Below are 19141 nucleotides of genomic sequence, written 5' to 3'. Positions count from 1 at the left end.
GGAGGAATGGAGTCCTCTCTGATGACAGAGGTCACTGCTTTGTAGAATGCTCATCCCAGCTTGCCAGGGGCTGCTCTGGACCAGGCCTGATGGGGCCACAGCTGCAGCAAGAGCAGAGAATGAATCCTTCTGGATGGCAGTGCTATAGGTGTGGACATCAGGGGTCCTGGCACCTCTGCTGGAGCAGGGAAAAGGAGGAGGTGGCCACTTCTTTCAAGGTTAGAAGGGGAGCGTCTTCCAAATCTGTAACTTGGTCCTGAAGACTGAGGTGTTCAACCAGGTCAGCTAACGTGTGGTCTGCAGGCTCCGAAGAGAGAGCTGGGAGTCTTCCTAGCAACCTCGCCATCTGCTTGTCTGTCTTCCCTGGTGTGGCCAACGAAGGAAGAGATCCAGCTGTAGGACAAAGGCCACTGTGGTGTGGTGGCTGAGAGCAAGGACTCAGGGACACGGCTACCTGGATCCCCATTCACACTCCCTTGGGTAAGTCACCCACCTTACTGGGCCTCAGCTTTTTCCTCTATCAAGTGGAGAAAATAATACTACCTATTTTATAGGATTGTTCTGAGGATCAAATGAATTTAATCCATGCAAAGAGCTCAGAAGACTGCCTGGCATATCAATAACCTATTAGCCATTCCGTGATCACTGGGGTCAGGCAAGGTCTGCCCTCCACCCCAAATTTTGATTACAGAAAAAAAAATGTAGTAAGTTTGCAAGTAATTTTTATTTTATTCTTTTCTTTTTCTTTCTTTTTTTTTAAAATTAAGTTGGCTCCACGTCCAATGCAGGGCTCAAACTCATGACTCTGCGATCAAGAGTTGTATGCTCTACTGACTTAGCCAGCCAGGCCCCCCTTATTTTATTCCTTTATTCCTTTCTCTATTTTCTAATTTTTTACAAGGAACTAATATCATTCTCCCACTGAAGAAAAAACAGTTTAAAATTCTTAAAAGATGCCACTGATGGGAACCTAGAAGCCAGAATTGGCAGAGTAACTACCAAAGAAGGATCCAGAACATGTGTGTCTGTCCTAGTCCAAGACTATCCCAGTGAGAATCTGCTTTACAAGTACTCACAAATCGGAGTGCCCTAGAAGAGTTCCAGGAACCCTAACACGTCAGTGACAAAGACGACACTTTTCCTGTCTAGACATTGAAATGCTTGTAATTAAAACAAAGACTCAGGAGGCAGGGAGAGGCAACAGATACTCCTTCAAGACAATCTCGAAAATCCAGGCAAAGACACCTAACCTAAAAATCATCTCTAATCTCACCACTTGGGGTATAATGGGCTGGCTTATTTCCTCTCTGGATCTGAAAGTTTTAAAAGCAACCAAAGCTGCCCTGCTGGTAGTACTACAACTCTCACTGACTAGGTGGCAGGTGCCCAGTGAAGGGGAGGCTGCTGTGACCAGGGGAGCAAACTCCCTCCACTACTGAGATCCGGGGCCTCTGAGGTGAGGCAAGGAAGACGTATAATCTGGAAAACTCTGCGGTGGCTCTCCCTCAGGGGAAGGGGCCCTGGATGAATAAAAACTCTACAGCTCTTCCCTCCTCCACTTTAGCATTAACAAGAGAATGTGTATAAGGCAATCCTGGACATAACAGGGGACAAGGTTCGGTCGGTAAGACACAAGGATTCACTACAGAGAGGGTTCAAGGTTAAAATAAATGAAAAGAAAAGAAAGATGAAGGCCTAGCTCCCAGCACAAGCTGCAGATAAGTGTGAAGACCAGACAGGGTGCCTGACGTCAATGTCTTGGTCATTATCCCATGAAGAAGTGGTCAGGCTATTCTCCTGAAAGTCAAGACACTGAGATTTTCATAGAAGCCACTAGCCTGTGCTTGGCATGTGCCCAGACACCTGCTGGCGATCCCTGGCTGGGAGGCTCCTTCTTTAGAACATGCCTCCAGATCATAAGCAACATGAGGACGGGGCATTTCGTGCCCCGCTGTCTCCCAGGCTCAGTGCATAGTAAGTACATGTGGGTGAAATGATTTATCTTCAGTGGCAAGGCCTGTAGATATTCTTTCTGTTTGCTACCGCCTCCCCAGGTATATAGCTTCTGGTACACAGCAGAGGTCAAATCAAGGTCTTTTGAGTGACTCACCCATATGGGGTCAAGGTTAATTGCATCTTCAATTAACCCATGCATTTTAAGATTCCTCCCTTATTCTCACCAGCCACAAAACAAAACAAAACAAAAAACCCCAAAAAACCAAAAAAAACCCCGCTTGGATCCCAGAACTCCAGGCCCTGGACGAGTAGGCCTGAGCACTACAGTTGCTAAAGCAAACTACATTTCTGAGTTTCCGGCCCAGCCAGCTTCCTGACTGACGGGTCACACAAAATCCTTTCCCTGAAAATAGCTCTAAGCCTGCCAGTCTGCAGAGATGGGAAAAGGAAATGGAAAATCACCAAGTCCTTCCTCACTCACTGCACTGCAACATCAGAGCCCCAAGCCCGGATGTACTTGGTGTGGCCCTCATGTGACAGAACAGACCACTTTTTCCAGTCCACCCCAGGCTGTGTTGCGTGGCCACCACCAAAATGTCACTGATTAGAAGATGCACCATCGATGCTGCAGCAGCTTTCTGGAGGAAATAATCAATGACTGTCATATTAAGTGCACACATCAAATGGAAGACCCATGCCAATTTCTGAAATGTGAGACTGTGGCAGGAAGGAAATGGTAGTGCTCCCCCCTAGCCACCTTGCACGAATTACCTCCTGCATGGGGGCTGCCATATTTCTTTCCTTGCAGATTTGGGTATAATCCTGTAAATAAAATCAATAAATCTCACGCTTTGTCCAAAGTAACACCCCTAAAAAGGCCACGTGGAAAAATGGCCCCCTTTGCATCTGCTGGCTATAATTAGGGCCCTAGAGGCATTTCAAGCACTCCCAGTTTTGGGGAGAGCTAGTGTGCTTAACTTCCCTAGGCCTTCCTCCATCCAGGTCTGGGGGAGGGGGGATTAAGACTGCTTTCAATGCTTTCAAGTTTCCAAATCTCCAACAGAGAGACCTCATCCTACCCTCCCTGCTGTCAAGGAAGCTGCTCTTCAGAAGCAGCAGTTGCTAAGTAGTCAAAGCAGGGGGAGGGAAGGGAAGGGATGCAGGGGCGACTGAGGGGGAGTGAAGGTGTTTTACTGGGAGACAGGCCTCTCTTAGAATTTCCTGAGCCCCAGAGCATAAGTACCAGACAGGCAATGACTTCAATTGGTACCTTTGAAAAGAGATGAGACTATTGATTTTTCTGGCTTATGGAGTCTTAAAAGCAATTGGTCTGGGGAATTAGTTTCTCATCTGAGCATCCTGGACAGAACAAGGCAGAAAGGCGGGATGCAAATACACTCCCTGCTGGGAGCACTGAAGAACAGCCACAAGTAGACACCTGTGGGGGGCCAACATGGGGGAGGCACACTGCTCCTCTTCTGATAGTTTATTTAGATAGAGAAGTGTGGTGTCAAAGGCTCCCACAAATTAAGTTGAATTTAAGAAAAAAGGGATCTCAGGGTCCCTGAGTGGCTCAGTCCGTTAAGAATCTGCCTTTGGTTCAGGTCATGATCCCCAGGTTCTGGGATCCAGTCCCCAGTCAGGCTTCCTGCTCAGTGGGAAGTCTGCTTCTCCCTCTACTCTGCTGCTCCCCCTGCTTGTACGTGTTCTCTGTGTCAAATAGATAGATAGATAGATAGATAGATAGATAGATAGATAGATAGATAGATAAAGAAAGGAAAGAAAGAAAGACAGAAAGAAAGAAAGAAAGAAAGAAAGAAAGAAAGAAAGAAAGAAAGAAAGGAAGAAAAAAGGGAGCTCACCTGTTGGTTAAAGCCTCTGCAAAGCAATTTACTGCTACCTCTCAAAATCTTAAATGCACACACCTTTGACCAAAGCAACTCCACCTCTGGGCATTTTTCTCACAGACATACTTACGTGTGCAAAAAGGATAGTTGTTGTCATATTATTTACAGTAATGAAAAAAACCCGATGGCAATCTAGATGCCCACTGATTGAGGAGTCGTCAAACAGACGGCAGTGTTTATGATATGGTGAACTCTACCATCAATACAGAGTAAGGTAAACTCCTGCAGATGGACGGGAAAGATGGTCCCTGGCGTACTATGAAGAAAGCACTTTTGGTATGAACCCACCTATGTAAATACACAGTTGATTCTGGTCATTCTGCAGAAGCTATGTTCTATAAAGTCACTGGGGACACTGAACAAGTAGACATAGAACCATACTTCTAGGGGGGGAAGTACGGGGCTAGGTTCCTGTGAGCCTCTGGTCATGTTCTATAAAGTCACTGGGGACACTGAACAAGTAGACATAGAACCATACTTCTAGGGGGGGAAGTACAGGGTTAGGTTCCTGTGAGCCTCTGGTCACGTTTTCCTTAATCGGTCAATACAAAACCTGTGATTTTCTGTTCAACATACTGTCAATTCATTATCACCAAACTCCCAGCCAGGAGCGTGATAACTCATGCCTGAATAAACCTCATCCAGCACACGTATTTTCTTTCTATGGCACATCACAGCCTTGTGCTCAGGAACGTGAGACAGTAATTCAGTATGAGAACTGTTTCATTTACTTTTTAAAAAGATATATTTATTTGGGGGGGTGGGGAGAGAGGGAGAGCACATAAGTGCACCTGCGTGGGGAGGGCAGAGGACGAGCAAGGAGGAGAGATGCGGAGCAGGTGGGGGCTCGATCTGAGGACCCTGAGATCATGACTTCAGCTGAAAACAACACTTGGATGCTCAACTGACTGAGCCACCCAGGCACCCCTTGAGGGCCATTTTAAACAGTAAACCGCCAAAAGCAGAAAAATGAGAAAATGTGGCACTAAAGAGACTAAGCAAAGAACCCTTGTTTTTAAGCACGACCCTTTTTAAGGACCTTTGTTTTCTTCTGAAAACAAGAAGGCACAGCATTGCCTTGTTCCACCTCAGCCGGGAAATGCACAGGGAGTGACTCTGCAGAGTCCGTGAATGACTGCCCAAGTTCGGTGGGTGCTGATTTTGAGGTTACAGATACATTTTAGTGAATAGGTCAATTTACAAGTACAGAATCCTTGAATTATGAGGATTAACTCTATGTCTCTATATGCACAGAACATTTCTAGAAAATACAGGTCAATTTGGGAAAAAGATATAAGAAACTACTACCAGAAGCTATCTTTGACACATGGGATGGGTAGCGGATTTTCTCCTTTATCTTCTGAATCTCATTGTCCAAGTGAGTATACCATTTCTAGTTTTAAAAATCTACGGGAGGGGGGCACCTGGGTGGCTCAGAAGGTTAAGTGTCCAACTGTTGGTTTCAGCTTGGGTCGTGATCTTGGGGTCGTGGGATTGAGCCCCCACGTTGAGTCCTGCGTTCAGTGTGTGGAGTCTGTTGGAGATTAGTTTTCCCTCTGCTCTTCCCCTAGCTCCTCCCTCACTCCTGTATGCATGCTCTCTCTGTCTCTAATAGTAAAATCTTTAAAAAAGAAATAAGCAAAAAAAAAGAAGAAGAAGAAGAAGAAAGAAATAAGTAAAAATAAAAATATACAGTAGGAAGATGAGCCTTTCTCCAAGTACATGCAGCAGAGCATGACAGATTCACTCTGGGCTAAAGGATCCTGGCCTGCTAGAGGGCCAGTGCCTTGCAGAAAGGCCATGTGACCACCCCCTGCTTGATGCTCCCCTCTCCTGGGGAGGAGGAGGAGAGCTGAGATGAAGGCTAGCAGAGGACTCAGCCTCACCTACAAAAACCTGAAAGTCAGGACTTTACGCCCAAGAAACAGACTTGTCACCCTTAGCTTTTCCTGCCTTTCATGTACCAGAAGCAATCAGTGAGGGACAGGATAGGGCTTATAGTCCAGAAGAGAAAGTATGATGGAGCTGGGGTTATCTATATCTATATCTATCTGTATCTATATCTATATCTATATCTATATCTATATCTATATCTATATCTATATCTATCTATATGTCATCTATCTATATCTCCATAAAGAGAGAGGGAGAGAAAATAAAAAAGGCAGGGGGAAGGGGAGAATCTTACAATTTTGTTTACTGGGCAGTTCATATGGGTATAATACAGGATTCATTTTTCCTCCTCATAAATGAAAATAGATTTATTTTCCCAATTATGAAAACACATAAATAAGTCTGGGTCTGGAAGTATACAGATCAAACTGTGGCAAAAGGACCACAGGTTTGGGGGAAATAAATTTTTTTTTTATATAAGTGCTACTCATGTGGATTTTTTTTTTTTTTTTAGATTTTATTTATTTCTTCATGAGAGACACAGCAGGAGAGGCAGAGACATAGGCAGAGGCTCTCTCTACAGGGAGCCTGATGTGGGACTCAATACCAGGACCCTGGGATCACGACCTGAGCCAAAGGTAGACCCTCAACCACTGTGCCACCCAGGTGCCCCTCATTTGGATTTTTTAACAATAAAAATGTATTTCATACTTTTTTTTTTATCATAATAACAATGTCTTGCATTTAAGGACATGCTGCCCTAGCAAAAAGACCATCCTGGTCATGCCTCTGGCCTTTCTGGTTTTCTTTCCCACACTCTCTCCTTTAAAAAAAGATTTTTTTAGAGAGAGAAAGCACACAGATGAGTGTGGAGGGGGAGAGGAACAGGAAGAGAGAGAGAGGATCTTTTTTTTTTTTTTTTTTTTTGAGAGAGAGGATCTTAAGCAGGCTCTGCAATCAGTACAGTGCCATGGCAGGGCTTGATCCCAGGACCCTGAGATCATGATCGGAGCTGAAACCAAGAGTCAGTGGCTTAACCGACGGAGTCACCCAGGCGCCCCTCCCACCCTTCCTCCTGCCTCAGGCTGCTCCTTGTCCTGGGGCCAAGGAGTCAACACCCAGTCATCTCTGAGCAGCAACAGCCAGGCAACAGCAAAACTCTTGAGTTTCCTTAAAAAGTTCAATGTTGAAGAGCCAATTTTTTTTTTAAATTTTATTTATTTATTCATGAGAGACACAGGCAGAGGGAGAAGCAGGCTCCATGCAGGGAGCCCAACATGGGACTCGATCCCTGGCCTCCAGGATCATGCCCTGAGCTGAAGGCGGCGCTAAACCACTGAGCCACCTGGGCTGCACTGAAGAGCCAATTCTAATCAGCAATTCCACTGTCAGGTTTATACCTAAGAGAACTGAAAACAGGTGTCCAAACAAAGCTGGTGGTGAATGTTCATAGCACCACTGATCATAATAGCCAAATGGCAGAAACAACCCAAATGTCCATCAAAAGACAAAGGCTAAACAAATTGTGGTATATCCATACAACAGGACGTCATTCGGCCTTGACAAGGAATGGAGTACTCACGTGTGCTACAACTTGGATAAGCTTTGAAAATGTTAAGTAAAAGAAGCCAGACACAAAAGCTCACTATTATGTGACTCTTTCATATGAAATATCCAGAATAGGCAAATCCATATAGATTAGTGGTTGCCAGGGCTGGGAGTGGGAAGGAATGGGAAGTGGCCACTTAATGGATACAAGGGTACCTTTTAAGGTGATGAAAATGTTCTGGAACTAGAGAGGGGATGGTTGTACACCAGTGTGAATGTACTACATGCCCTGAAACTGTACGCTTTACATTGGTTACAATGGTAAATTTCATGTTGTGATAGGAATTTTACTGCAATTAAATATAAACAAAACTCTGAGCTGTGTGACCCTCGGCAAGTTACTCAGCCTCTCTGAGTCTACAGGATGGGCAGATGACAGCTCAAGCACATAAGCTGGTTGAGAGGATTCCACATGACATGAGTGTTAAGTGCCTGGCACAGGGCTGGGTGCACGGAGAGGGACCAGTAAGTAACAAAACTATTGCTGCAGGGATGACAGGCATGGCACACTGTCAAAGCCAACTCACCTGGGAGTTGCAAGGTCTCCATCCTGCCAAATTATCCTTTTAATTAAGCAACTACTACAACTGCAAAAAGACAGGGGGAGGGAAGCTGTAGAAGATGGAGTAGAGGGTAGAGAGAGTGGCTCTCCTATTCTTATAGTATATTTATATCTTGACTATATTTAGAGTAGGATGCCATCCTGTGTAGGAAATGCAGACAGTTAACTCAGTCATTGGAAGACCAAGGGGTGGCTTTGCCACTTGTCCACCACGGAACAACCTATAATTTCTTGCTTTACCCCCCGTTTCCATTGGCTGACCCTTACTTTGAAGGGGCAGAGGGGCTGTACATAGGTACAAGGTTGCATCTGTGCAAAGGCCTTTATCTGGAGGAAGCTCTAAAGCCTGAAGACCTGACAGGTGGGGGCAAGAACTGTAGCTCTTCTTATTGAGGAATTATTTGGTACTGAATTAGCAGAACTCAAAGCTTTCTGAGGCAAGGTGACCCCCCCCTTGTGGCTTACAGTCAGCTTGGGGAGAGGGGAAGGAGCATTCAATAGGATTTCAGGCTGTCATGGAAACTTTTCTTTCCTGAGGCCTCTGAGCATATGGCAGGTGTCCTGAAAAATCCGTTCCTGCCGCCCCAGGCTGGCTGCTGCCCTCAGACATGTGGGTGAGGGCGTCTGCCGCCCCGTCTGCAAGGCCCCCTTCCCTCTGCCATGGCGGCAGCTGCACAAAGGCGTCTCCAGTGTGCGCCTCACGTCCCGGCTCCCCAGACAGATGCTGGGGGACAGCCTCCATGGCCCCATGGAAATCTAAGTCCCCTGCCCCCATGGGGCTTTGATGCAGCCCATAGATCACAGACAGCAGCAGGCCAAAGGCCACGGTGCAGACTTCTCCTGGGCCGCCTGAAACGCGATGCCCATTCTGCCCTCGGCTGAAGCTGATGGGGATGTCTTGTGAGCCTAAGACGGAAGAGAGCTGCGTGTTGATTTGGGACTTTGAAGTACTAGGCAGGCTGGATTCCCGCCCAGCAAGACTGCTTTCTCTGTAGAACACAGGAAATCCAGCTGGCCCAACGTAGAGCAAATGACAAACTGGGCGGCTGTAAACTCTAAGCAGTGAAAGGGATTACACATCACAGCAGGTGGATGGTGCCATGGTGGAAAACAATACAGAATGTTTAAAACTCAAAAGCCATGCTCCTAGAACTAGGTGATCGTGCCCATAGGGGTTCATGGCAGCGTGCCAAGAGCAGACAAAGCCATAGGAGAAAGTGGGTACCATCTCCTCGCAGCACCTGTGAGACTCAAGGACTGGGGAGGAGCCAATATAATAAAACAGGACAGCAACTTACTGTGGAGGGGAATATCAAATCTGGCTGAATTTTAAGGAGAAAGAAAGAGGAAAGGAAATGTCATGACTACAGCTAGCCACTTTGGGGCATACTGCCCCTCTGCATCAAGGTGCCTTGGAGAAGTGCGGGGCCCTAGCTTCATTCATTCCTTTATTCCACCAATATTTTTTCTGAGGTCTTATTATGTACTAGGTTCCCTACTTTCCCTGAAACTCACTGTTTAGTAGGGGAGATGGATGGTTTTTTTTTTTTTTTTAAGATTTTATTTATTTATTCATGAGCGACACAGGGAGAGAGAGAGAGAGAGGCAGAGACACAAGCAGAGGGAGAAGCAGGCTCCATGCAGGAAGCCCGACGTGGGACTCGATGCTGGGTCTCCAGGATCACACCCCAGGCTGCAGGCGGTGCTAAACCACTGCGCCACTGGGGCTGCCCCGGAGATGGATGTTAATTAAAATACAGGATGCCATGGAAATGTGTTATCAGGGAGACCTCACCTGCCTAGGGCAATGGGGGAAGGCTTTCTCAGGGATGCAGGGCCTAAGTGACATTTAACTAGGACCAGACAGGTGGGGTGGGGTGGGGTAGGGAAGTTCTCCAGGCAGAAGAGACAGTGCATGCAAAGTTCTGTGACAGCAGGGGGCTTGGCTAGAGATGCACCAGGTCAGAGAGACAGGACCTTGACAGCTGATCCCTACCCTCAGACTGCTGGTAAACCAGGGGGCAGATACTAAGTGGCAGGATGGTAGGATGACAGGACAGAACCGTGTTTTAAGCACATCCCCTGAGCAGCATAGTCATGTGGTAGTCTCTACCAAGGCAGGTAGACGGACTGTCAAAGGTATGTTGTATGTTTTGTGAGGCCTCGCTGGAAGATGCAAACCCTAGGAGGCCAGTGTCCAGGCCTGGTGACAACACAGTGGGCCCTGCTTGGCCCCAATCAAGCAGTCACATTTCCAAATACCCCGAAGAACAGAGATTCCCCTTCTAGCACGTTCAGAGGCCTCATGTAAGGAAGCAGGTAACACGGACAAAAAGAGCACAGGTTCTGGCTCTCGCAGTTCTGGGTTCAAATTTTACCTGCTATCTACTAAGCTAGATGACCCAAGGCAAGCTTCTTAATCTCTCTGTGCCTCGGTAAAACGGGGGTACCATCAAGTGTCCATCTCCTAGGGTCACGGTGCGGATTCATTAAGACCAAGTGGCTAAAATCCTCATCACTTAGCCTGGTACATAACCAATGCTAAAGAAAATGTTGATTATTAGCACTATAGTTTGCACTCAGCAAAGGATGGACACAGAAGACGTGCAAAGACCTCAGAAATGTAAAATGACTCGGGAGCACCCAGGCTCCAAGGAGGGGGGCAGCAGGAAGCAGTGAGTGCACATACTTGCGAGCAGGAGGCAGGAGACCGCCACGGCGTACAGCTGCTTGGAGGTGGTGATGTTATAGCGGTCGAGGAAATGGTCCAGCAGGTAGACGGCCAGGTGCCGGGCCGCGGGGCACAGCTGGCAGTGGCTGCTCAGCAGGGTCAAGATGTCGACAAAGAACCGGCGGCTCTTCAAGAGTGGGGAGTGGGCTCGGAAGGCGGGCAGCTTCAGCTCCTGGAGGACAGGCAGGACAGGAGGAGGGGGTCAGGGCTGCCCCTCGAGAGCCTCAGATGCCCCAGGAAAGCAAGACACGGGGGGGGGGGGGGCTATCTGCTGGCTGGTTAAAGGGCAGAGATTCCCTCCACACCCTGTTTGTTTTCCTTCCAGTCCCAGGATGGTAGTCCCGCGCCCCCATTCCAGAAACTCCTGGACCATCTCCCATCTGCCCTCAATGAGCACAGGTTTATGAAGTGTCAAGGATAGGATGGCAGAGGCAGGTGAAGGAGGTAACAGGTGCCAACGATGCCAATCATTCCCTGGGGAAAAGATTAGCATGCACAGGAGCACAGGACTGGAGGTCAGAGACCAGCATCCAAATTCTGGTTGTACTATCAACCAAGTTGTGCCAGCCTGGTCACCCGCCTTGACTTTTGTCACTTCCTCAACGGTTGAGGATTAAATGAAAGATGAATGTAAACACCAGCACACAGGCACCTCTCAGGGTCCCCGGCTTAATTTTCTCTGTAGGTGAGACTGTGAGAGATGATTTTTAAAAAATATTTAAGGTACAAAAAGCTGTTAAAATAATAGTACAAAGAATTCCTAAAATAACCTTCATCCAGATTCTTTTCATTTTACCTTTCCGCTCTCTGCTTACATGTACACTTTTTTCCTAAAAGTAAATTCCAAACATACTTCTCCACCAGGAAGCAACTTTCACTTTGTAATTTGTGTACTGCCACATTATCCCAATTTATTTCTCTAACACAAGAAAAGCCAACAAGAGAAATATCAAACCAACCAAGATTTTTATGACGGGAAAGATTTTCTTATATATCTAATCTATTTGCAATTGAACCAAAGTAGGCCCAACATGGTTTATTTAGGAAATGCCATAGCTACATTCGGTCAAGTACAGAAACTAAAGAGATGCAAAATCGAGGAAAAACTGGAAACAAAGACCTGGCAGAAAAATAACTGTGGGAGCTCCCTCATGGTAGGTTCACTGGGGGTGAGAGTAAAACAAACTGGAGTCCCTTGTCTGTACAATGCTACTTTCACAGCCCTGGGCTCTTCTTAGGTAGCAACAGTTCTGGGACAAGTGATATCTGTTCATTCATTCATTCAAGAGATATCAATTCATTTAACTCAGTAAGTATCGAGTACCTTCTGTATATCAGACATTATTCCAGGCACTGAGGATATAATCTAGTATAAGACAGACACAGACCTAGATGTAAGATTAAGACTATAAGACTCTTAGAAGAAAACAAAAACAAATCTTTATGGCTTAGGCAATGGTTTTGATATGACACAAAAGTCGAAGCAACAAAAAAAAATCTAAATTGGACTTCAAAACTTATTTTAAAAAAATTTGTTTTAAATTTTTATTTATTTATGATAGTCACAGAGAGAGAGAAAGAGAGAGAGAGAGAGCAAGGCAGAGACACAGGCAGAGGGAGAAGCAGGCTCCATGCAGGGAGCCCGATGTGGGACTCAATCCTGGATCCAGGGATCAGGTCCTGAGCTGAAGGCAGACACCCAACCCCTGAGCCACCCAGTTGTCCCAAAGGACTTCAAAACTTAAAACCTTCATGCTTCAAAAGACTTCAAGAGAGTGAAAAGACAACCCACAGAATGAGAGAAAATGTTCGGAAATCATGTATCAATAAGAGGCGGTATCCAGAATATATAAAGAACTCTTACAACTCAACAATAAAAAGACAACCCAATTTAAAAATGGGCAGAGGACTGACTAGATATTTCTGCAAAGATGACACAGAAATGGCCAATAAGCACATGAAAAGATGTGCAACACTTAATCACTAGGAAATGCAAATCAAAACCACCATGAGATACCACCTCACATCCATTACAATGACCATTATAAAAACAAAATCAGAAAATAAACAAGTGTTGGTGAGGATGTGAACAAATTCCACAATATGCCCACACAAAACATGTATAGGAATGTTTCTGGCAGCATTATCCCTCACAGGACAGAGACACTGAAGAGACCCCAAGAGAGACTACTTTTTTGTTGTCTCTATCCTTCCTAGGACCTACACTCCTGCCCTACAGACGCATTATGGTACAGATAACATTTGTCCTCCTTGTAAAGATCGAGGAGTTAATGATCTCTTTGGAATCTTTGAGCCCAACAGATAACATCTAAGGAGTGATGGGGCAGGGTCATCATGAACATTTTTCAAGACCAATGACTCACCAAGACCCCTGGCCTCAGGGCATAATGACTTATGGACACCTAAACACCCCTCTTTGTTCCTGGATGCCTGAGAAGACACTGCACCAGACCACCATCGTCAATAAAAACCCCAGGCCCCAAGCAAAGAGGAGACTCACTCTTCTTTCCTTTCTGAGCCTCCCAGATGCTCTGTCTGTATCTGCTCTGTCTTCAACAAACTGCTCTCACTTCCTCTTGGCTCACATTTAATTTCTATCCTGTGAGAAGCCAAGGACCCTCTTGGCTGGCCCTGCAGGACCCCCTCTGGGTCCTCGGACCCAGCTAATCTGCATCAATAACAGCCTCCAAACGGAAACAATCCAAACGTGCATCAGGGAATCAATGGATAAACAAAATGTAGCATATCCATACAACACAATATTATTTGGCCATAAAAAAGAAAGGACATGAACATGATCCTTGCAAACATGCTATGTGAAGAAAAGCCAGTCATAAAAGTCCACATATTGTGATCCTATTTATATGAAATGTCTGGTATAAGCAAATCCACACAAACAGAAAATAACGTTAGTGGTTGCTGGGAGCTAGGGCTGGGTGGAGGTTAATGGGGGGTGACTGCTAATGGATACGGGGTTTCTCTTTGGGATCATGAAAATATTCTGAAATTAGATAGTGTTAATGGTTGCACAACTCTGAATGCACTAAAGGCAACTGAACTGTATCCTTTAAAAGAATGATTTTATGGCATATGAATTATATCTCAATAAAGCTGTTGTAAAAACAATAAGATGGACACATCACCCATTCTCACAGAGTTTATGGCCCAGTAAGAGAGCTAGAAATCAAATAATAAGGCAATTACACAAGTCCAAACTGTGATCAACACTACAAAGGAAGGCTACATGCAGTGAAAGCACCGCATCTTAGAGGGAGTGAGAGTGAGGCCTTCTCTGGGGAAGTGAAGGCTGACCTGAGATTTCCTGCTGGGATCTCTTCTCTTCTGGCTTATTCCCCTGTGGAGGCCAGGATGGCTCTCTTGGTAACCCTAGAGCTTTGCTCATGGAAGGTACTCCATGGTGAATAAATTACTGCCTCTCCCTTTTGTTTACACATAAAGAAACTGAGTTTGAAAAAGTCTCAAGACCCCAGGCTTTACTTAAGTGCAACTGATCTGAGACCACAAGACTTTCTCAACCCTTCATTTTAAGTAACCTCTACACCCAATATGGGGCTTGAACTCACAGCCTGGACATCATGAGTCACAAGATGCAACAACTGAGCCAGCCAGTCTCCCCTGATTTTTTGTTGTTGTTTAAATCATGGAGAAGATCTTTTATTGTCAGTTTAACTTCTTTAAAGAAGAGCCTTGACTTCTCGGTGTATTATTTATCTCCAGTGTTTGATGAATTTATGTGGTCAACATAGGATCTCAAAGTCCTTATGGGCAGGGTTTGGGTCTGATTGGCTCCTTACCATTTTGTCAGCACCTTAGGGTGACTAGGGAACATTGTCAGGTGCCCAATAACTAGTTGTGGAAGAAATGACAACAGGGATGGGGAGGACGGGGATGGAAAGAGGGACTGTATCCTGGTCCTGGTAGTGAGTAGCGAATGCCCTGGCCCCACTGGTCTAGAGGAGTGGTCAGTGGGAACATCAAGGAGAGATGTGGGACACCTGGGTGGCCCGTGGCTCAGTGGTTGAGTATCTGCCTTTGGCTCAGATTGTGATCCCTGGGTCCTGGGATAGAGTTCTGCATCAGGCTCCCTGCAGGGAGCCTGCTTCTCCCTCTGTCTATGTCTCTGCCTCTCTCTCTGTCTCTCATGAATAAATAAATAAAATCTTTTTTTTTTTTTTTTTTAAAGGAGAGATGTATCCAGGCAAGATTTGGAAGGATGTCTAGGAATTGACCTGTTGAAGATGCAGGAAGGAAAGAAGCTCAGCAGTAAAGACAGCACTTGCAAAGTTACCCAGGTGTTCCCCCCAGGGAATCTGGAGCACTCTACAGAGACAGGTAGGGTGTCCCTGGACAGGGCAGGTGGGGGTGGTGGGCACAGTCCTATCTGTGTGTCCTGCTAAGATATCTAGCCTGCCCTAAGGGCAACAGAGAGAGCCACTGAAGGGCTTAGAGCAGGGCATCAACAAAGGCAGGGTGCCTATACATGAAGACCTCTCAGCTGGGCTCCTCTAATACTATGGCCAGACAGCTGGTAGCTGCGGCCAGTGGGGGGCTATAGCTCCAAAAGAAGCTTCCCTTTCCACCCTCCAGCAGCCCCCACAAGCTTGCAGGCTACTGGGGTATTTCTTCTTGACAGAGGGCTCAGAGGCTGTTGACAAGAAGCAATCACAATCACAGATCCTTGGTGTTCCGAGGCAGCAGCTGCCGGAAATCAGACAACTAACCTTTGTCCCAGGCTGCCTGGCCCTCATCAGGGCAGTTCAAAGTCCCAAAACACAACAAGGAAGATATGCAAAGTCCTAACTTCCCTCTCTGCTCAACTCAGCCAAACTTAATGCTTCTGGACATTTCTCTTGGGTTAATTGGGAGAAGAGTGGTCAAAGCAACACACTGTAGTTCTTCCGTCTGTATACTTCTCTGGGAAAAGGAACCACTGGCTTGAGCTGATTCTCAAAGGAAGAATTCGTGCATAAAAGAAATAAAAAAGTTATGGACCTTTGGAACGGGCAACAATACATGTCAAGGAGGAGTAAGCAGATAGGGCTTCCCAGAAGAGGCTGGCATCAAAAGTGGCCAGGATTCTGAAAGCTAGAATGGCTGTTTATCCCCGTTTCTCCATCCCCATTTCTGCTCATTGCTCAGATACTGGTTTCAACATCATTTCCTAAGAGAGGTTTTCTCTGACCCCTCATCATTTCACATCAGGTCCCCCTGGTTCTCATAGCAAGCTGTTCCTCATGGCCAAATATTTACTTATTTATGTGTGTCTTCGTACTGACTCTTGCTCCTGAGGGTGGGGGCCGTGTCCGTTTTGCCTGCACCATTTACCCCATGCCCAGTGTGTGCCTGGCACAGGGGCAGGTGCTCAAGAACTATGTGTGCGGGTGAAAAAAGAACGAGTAGTCAGGAAAAGGCAGGAGGAACCTTAAATTACTATGTGCAAGAAGCCAATCTGAAAAGGCTACATATTATATGATTCCAACTCTAGGACATTCTGAAAAAGGCAAAACAATGGAGAGGGTAAAAAGAGTGGTGGTTGCCGGGGGGTTGGGTGGGTGAGGGACAGAAGACTTTCAGGGCAATGAAAGTTCTCTGTATAATATTACAATGGTGGATACGTGTCATTATACATTTGTCAAAACCCACAGAATGTACAGCAAGACTGAACCCTAATGCAGACCTTGAAGTGACAATGATGTGTCACTGAGGTTCATCGATTGTAACCAATGTACCACTGTGGTGTGGTGGGGCACGTGGATATGAGGGAGGCTGTGCAAATGTGGGAGCAGGTGGTATATGGATATATATGGTGGTACATTATATATCTCTGTACCTTCTGCTCAATGTTGCTGTGAACCAAGGGGTGCCTGAGTGGCTCAGTTAGCTAAGCGTCTGCCTTTGGCTCAGGTCACGATCCTGGGTCCTGGGATCGAGCCCCATATGGGTGGCAGGAGGGTCCCTGCTCAGTGGGGAGCCTGCTTCTCCTTCTCCCTCTGCTGCTCCCCCTGCTTGTACACTCTTGCTCTGTCAAATAAGCAAAATTTTTAAAAAAAAGATACTGCTGTGAACCTCACACTGCTCTAAAACAGTCACAAAAAAAAAAAAAAAAAAAAGAATGAATGCAGTAATATACCTCCCTGTACCAAATACACTCCTCTCTCCACATACTGGGGAGCGGCTTGGCACAGACTTACGTTAGGCAGCTCCGGGACGGAATCTGAACTCCACTATTTATTAACCTTGGCCATGTGAATTCTGAACCTCGGTGCCCTCATCTGAAAATTGGGGGTCACGCTGCCACAACTGTAAAGTACTTGGCACTTAATAGCAATCAGCAAGCTTTAGTGGCCTCTTCCTCAAGCTAGGCAATCAAACTTGAGATAAACTGAGCTTATCTGCTTCTGTCAAAAGCTCTTTGGACTCTCAAAGGAACACGCTTTGTTGGGTGGACTGAAGCTTTCTACCTGAGGGTTTACAGCTGGGCCCGAGGGCTTCTGCAGGAAAGGAAACCTACCCATCCCAGGTCTTCAGAGAACCCCCAAGTCAAATGGAATGAGGGGCTCCCGGCCTCAGCTACTGGTGCTGAGAAGGGTGATTCCTTGGCAAATGAACAACAACGTGGACCGCCAGCACGCCTACCGTGTCTAGTTTGAGAGCCGGCTGAATCCTTCTGTAACCCAATTAGGGGGGGAAAGGCCTTCATTATAAAGGCTTTGCTCTAAAGATCCGCATTCCTCCCCAAACACTTTTGACCTAAGTCGGCTTAAAGTCCTAGGCAGCCAGCAGCAGCCGGGGTGAACGAAGCCACCCCTCCTATCCAGGGGCCTGGATTCCAGAAACAAAAGAGCAGCCTGCGAGGGGCGGCCTATAAAGCCCTCCCGGATTAGGCAGGCACTTGGCAGGCGCTCAGCAGCCAGTGTGGGCGGGAAGGGGCAGGAACCGGGCCAGGCAGTGACCTTCCTCTCAGCAGGGCAGGGGCAACATCAGAAAGGGAGGGGGGCACCGATGACTAGAGGCAGCGGCACAGGCAGAGGCTTCCAGAAACTCTCTCTCCCAAGCCACTGGCCCTTTATCACCTGGACCTGACGGGAGAAAACGGCTCCTCTGCTACATCTGGACAGGAGCCGTCCAGGGACACGGGGACAGGTGGCCACGATGGAGTTCAGCTGTGGGGGTGGAATCTGCCCTACAGAAAACTGCTTATGTTATCAAAGTAGTTCATTTTGGTTTTTAAAAAGAGTAATAGTAAAAAACAAACAAACAAAAAAAACCGGTAACAATAGAGAAGAAAAAATTGTTATATATACAACAAAATGTTAACAGCGGTATCTTGGAGGGCTCAGATCTTGTGTGATTTTTTCCATGCTTTCGACGTTGTGGATTTTTTAAAAAACACTCAAAGTAAACAAACTCAAAGAACAGATTGGGAGTTGTCAGAGTTGTCAGAGGTGTCAGAGGTGTCTGAAGTGGGAGATGGGCGAAATGAGTGAAGACAGTCAAAAGGTACAAACTTACAAGTATAAAGTAAATGAATGCTGGGGGGTAACGTACAGCGTGGTGACTATAGTTAGGAATACTGTATTGTAGTACATTTGAAAGTTGCTAAGAGTTGATCTTAAAAGTTCTCATCACAAGAAAAAAAATGTAACTGCGAAGTGAAAATGCTAATAACTACACTTGTGGTGATCATTTCCCAATGTATAAAAATATTCAATCCTTATGTTGTACACCTGCAACTAATACAATGTTACATCAATTAAAAAATAGATTGTTTCAGGGATGAAAACTAGAGCATGGGGAAATACAGTCACTATACTGTAATAACATTGCATGGTGACATATGGTAACTATACTTATGGTGAGCATAGCTTAATGTATAGAATTGTCTAATGACCATGTTAGACACCTGAAACTAATATAACATTGCATGTCAATTATTTTTTAATAAAAACAAATTAGGGTGCCTGGATGGCTCAGTCAGTTAAGCGTCTGCCTTCGGTTCAGGTCATGATCCCAGGGTCCTGGGATTGAGCCCCACGTCAAGGCCCATGTCAGGCTCCCTACTTAACAGGCAGTCTGTTTCTCCCTCTCCCTCTGCTCTTCCCCTTGCTTGTGCTCTCTCGCACATGCTCTCTCTCAAATAAATAAAATCTTAAAAAAAAAAAAAAGTAAATAACATTAAAAAGAAAAGACTGAAACTTAAAAAAACATTCAATGTGTAACTGATATGAATTTTTAATTACTGTGTTTCCAGTCTGAAAAGAAAAGCAGGGAGGGCCTGGATACTTACCATATTAAGGCCCAGCTCACAATGTATCCCCAAGGATGCCTGGGCAACCCCACATCATCACCATGAGAAAAATCACTGTTTCTAAGAACATGCCCCATGTGAGCCCCGTGCTAAATCTCCCACCTTGTCCTTACAAGATGCAAGGTCTCACTCAG

General features: G+C 46.0%; 1 protein-coding gene across 3 annotated transcripts in view; it reads right to left on the bottom strand.

The window, feature by feature from the left end:
• Window positions 1–19141, bottom strand: part of CCNJL (cyclin J like) — a 77552-nt gene that overhangs the window by 17235 nt on the left and 41176 nt on the right. For all 3 annotated transcript variants that reach the window (XM_072756722.1, XM_072756723.1, XM_072756721.1), the window contains one exon: window positions 10616–10829. In XM_072756722.1, coding sequence (XP_072612823.1) covers window positions 10616–10829 — 214 coding nt within the window. The remainder of the gene's footprint in view (window positions 1–10615; window positions 10830–19141) is intronic.

The sequence above is a fragment of the Vulpes vulpes genome, chromosome 4 (genome assembly GCF_048418805.1).
Source record: "Vulpes vulpes isolate BD-2025 chromosome 4, VulVul3, whole genome shotgun sequence".
NCBI lineage: Eukaryota > Metazoa > Chordata > Mammalia > Carnivora > Canidae > Vulpes > Vulpes vulpes.
This window is presented reverse-complemented; position numbering and strand designations above follow the sequence as displayed.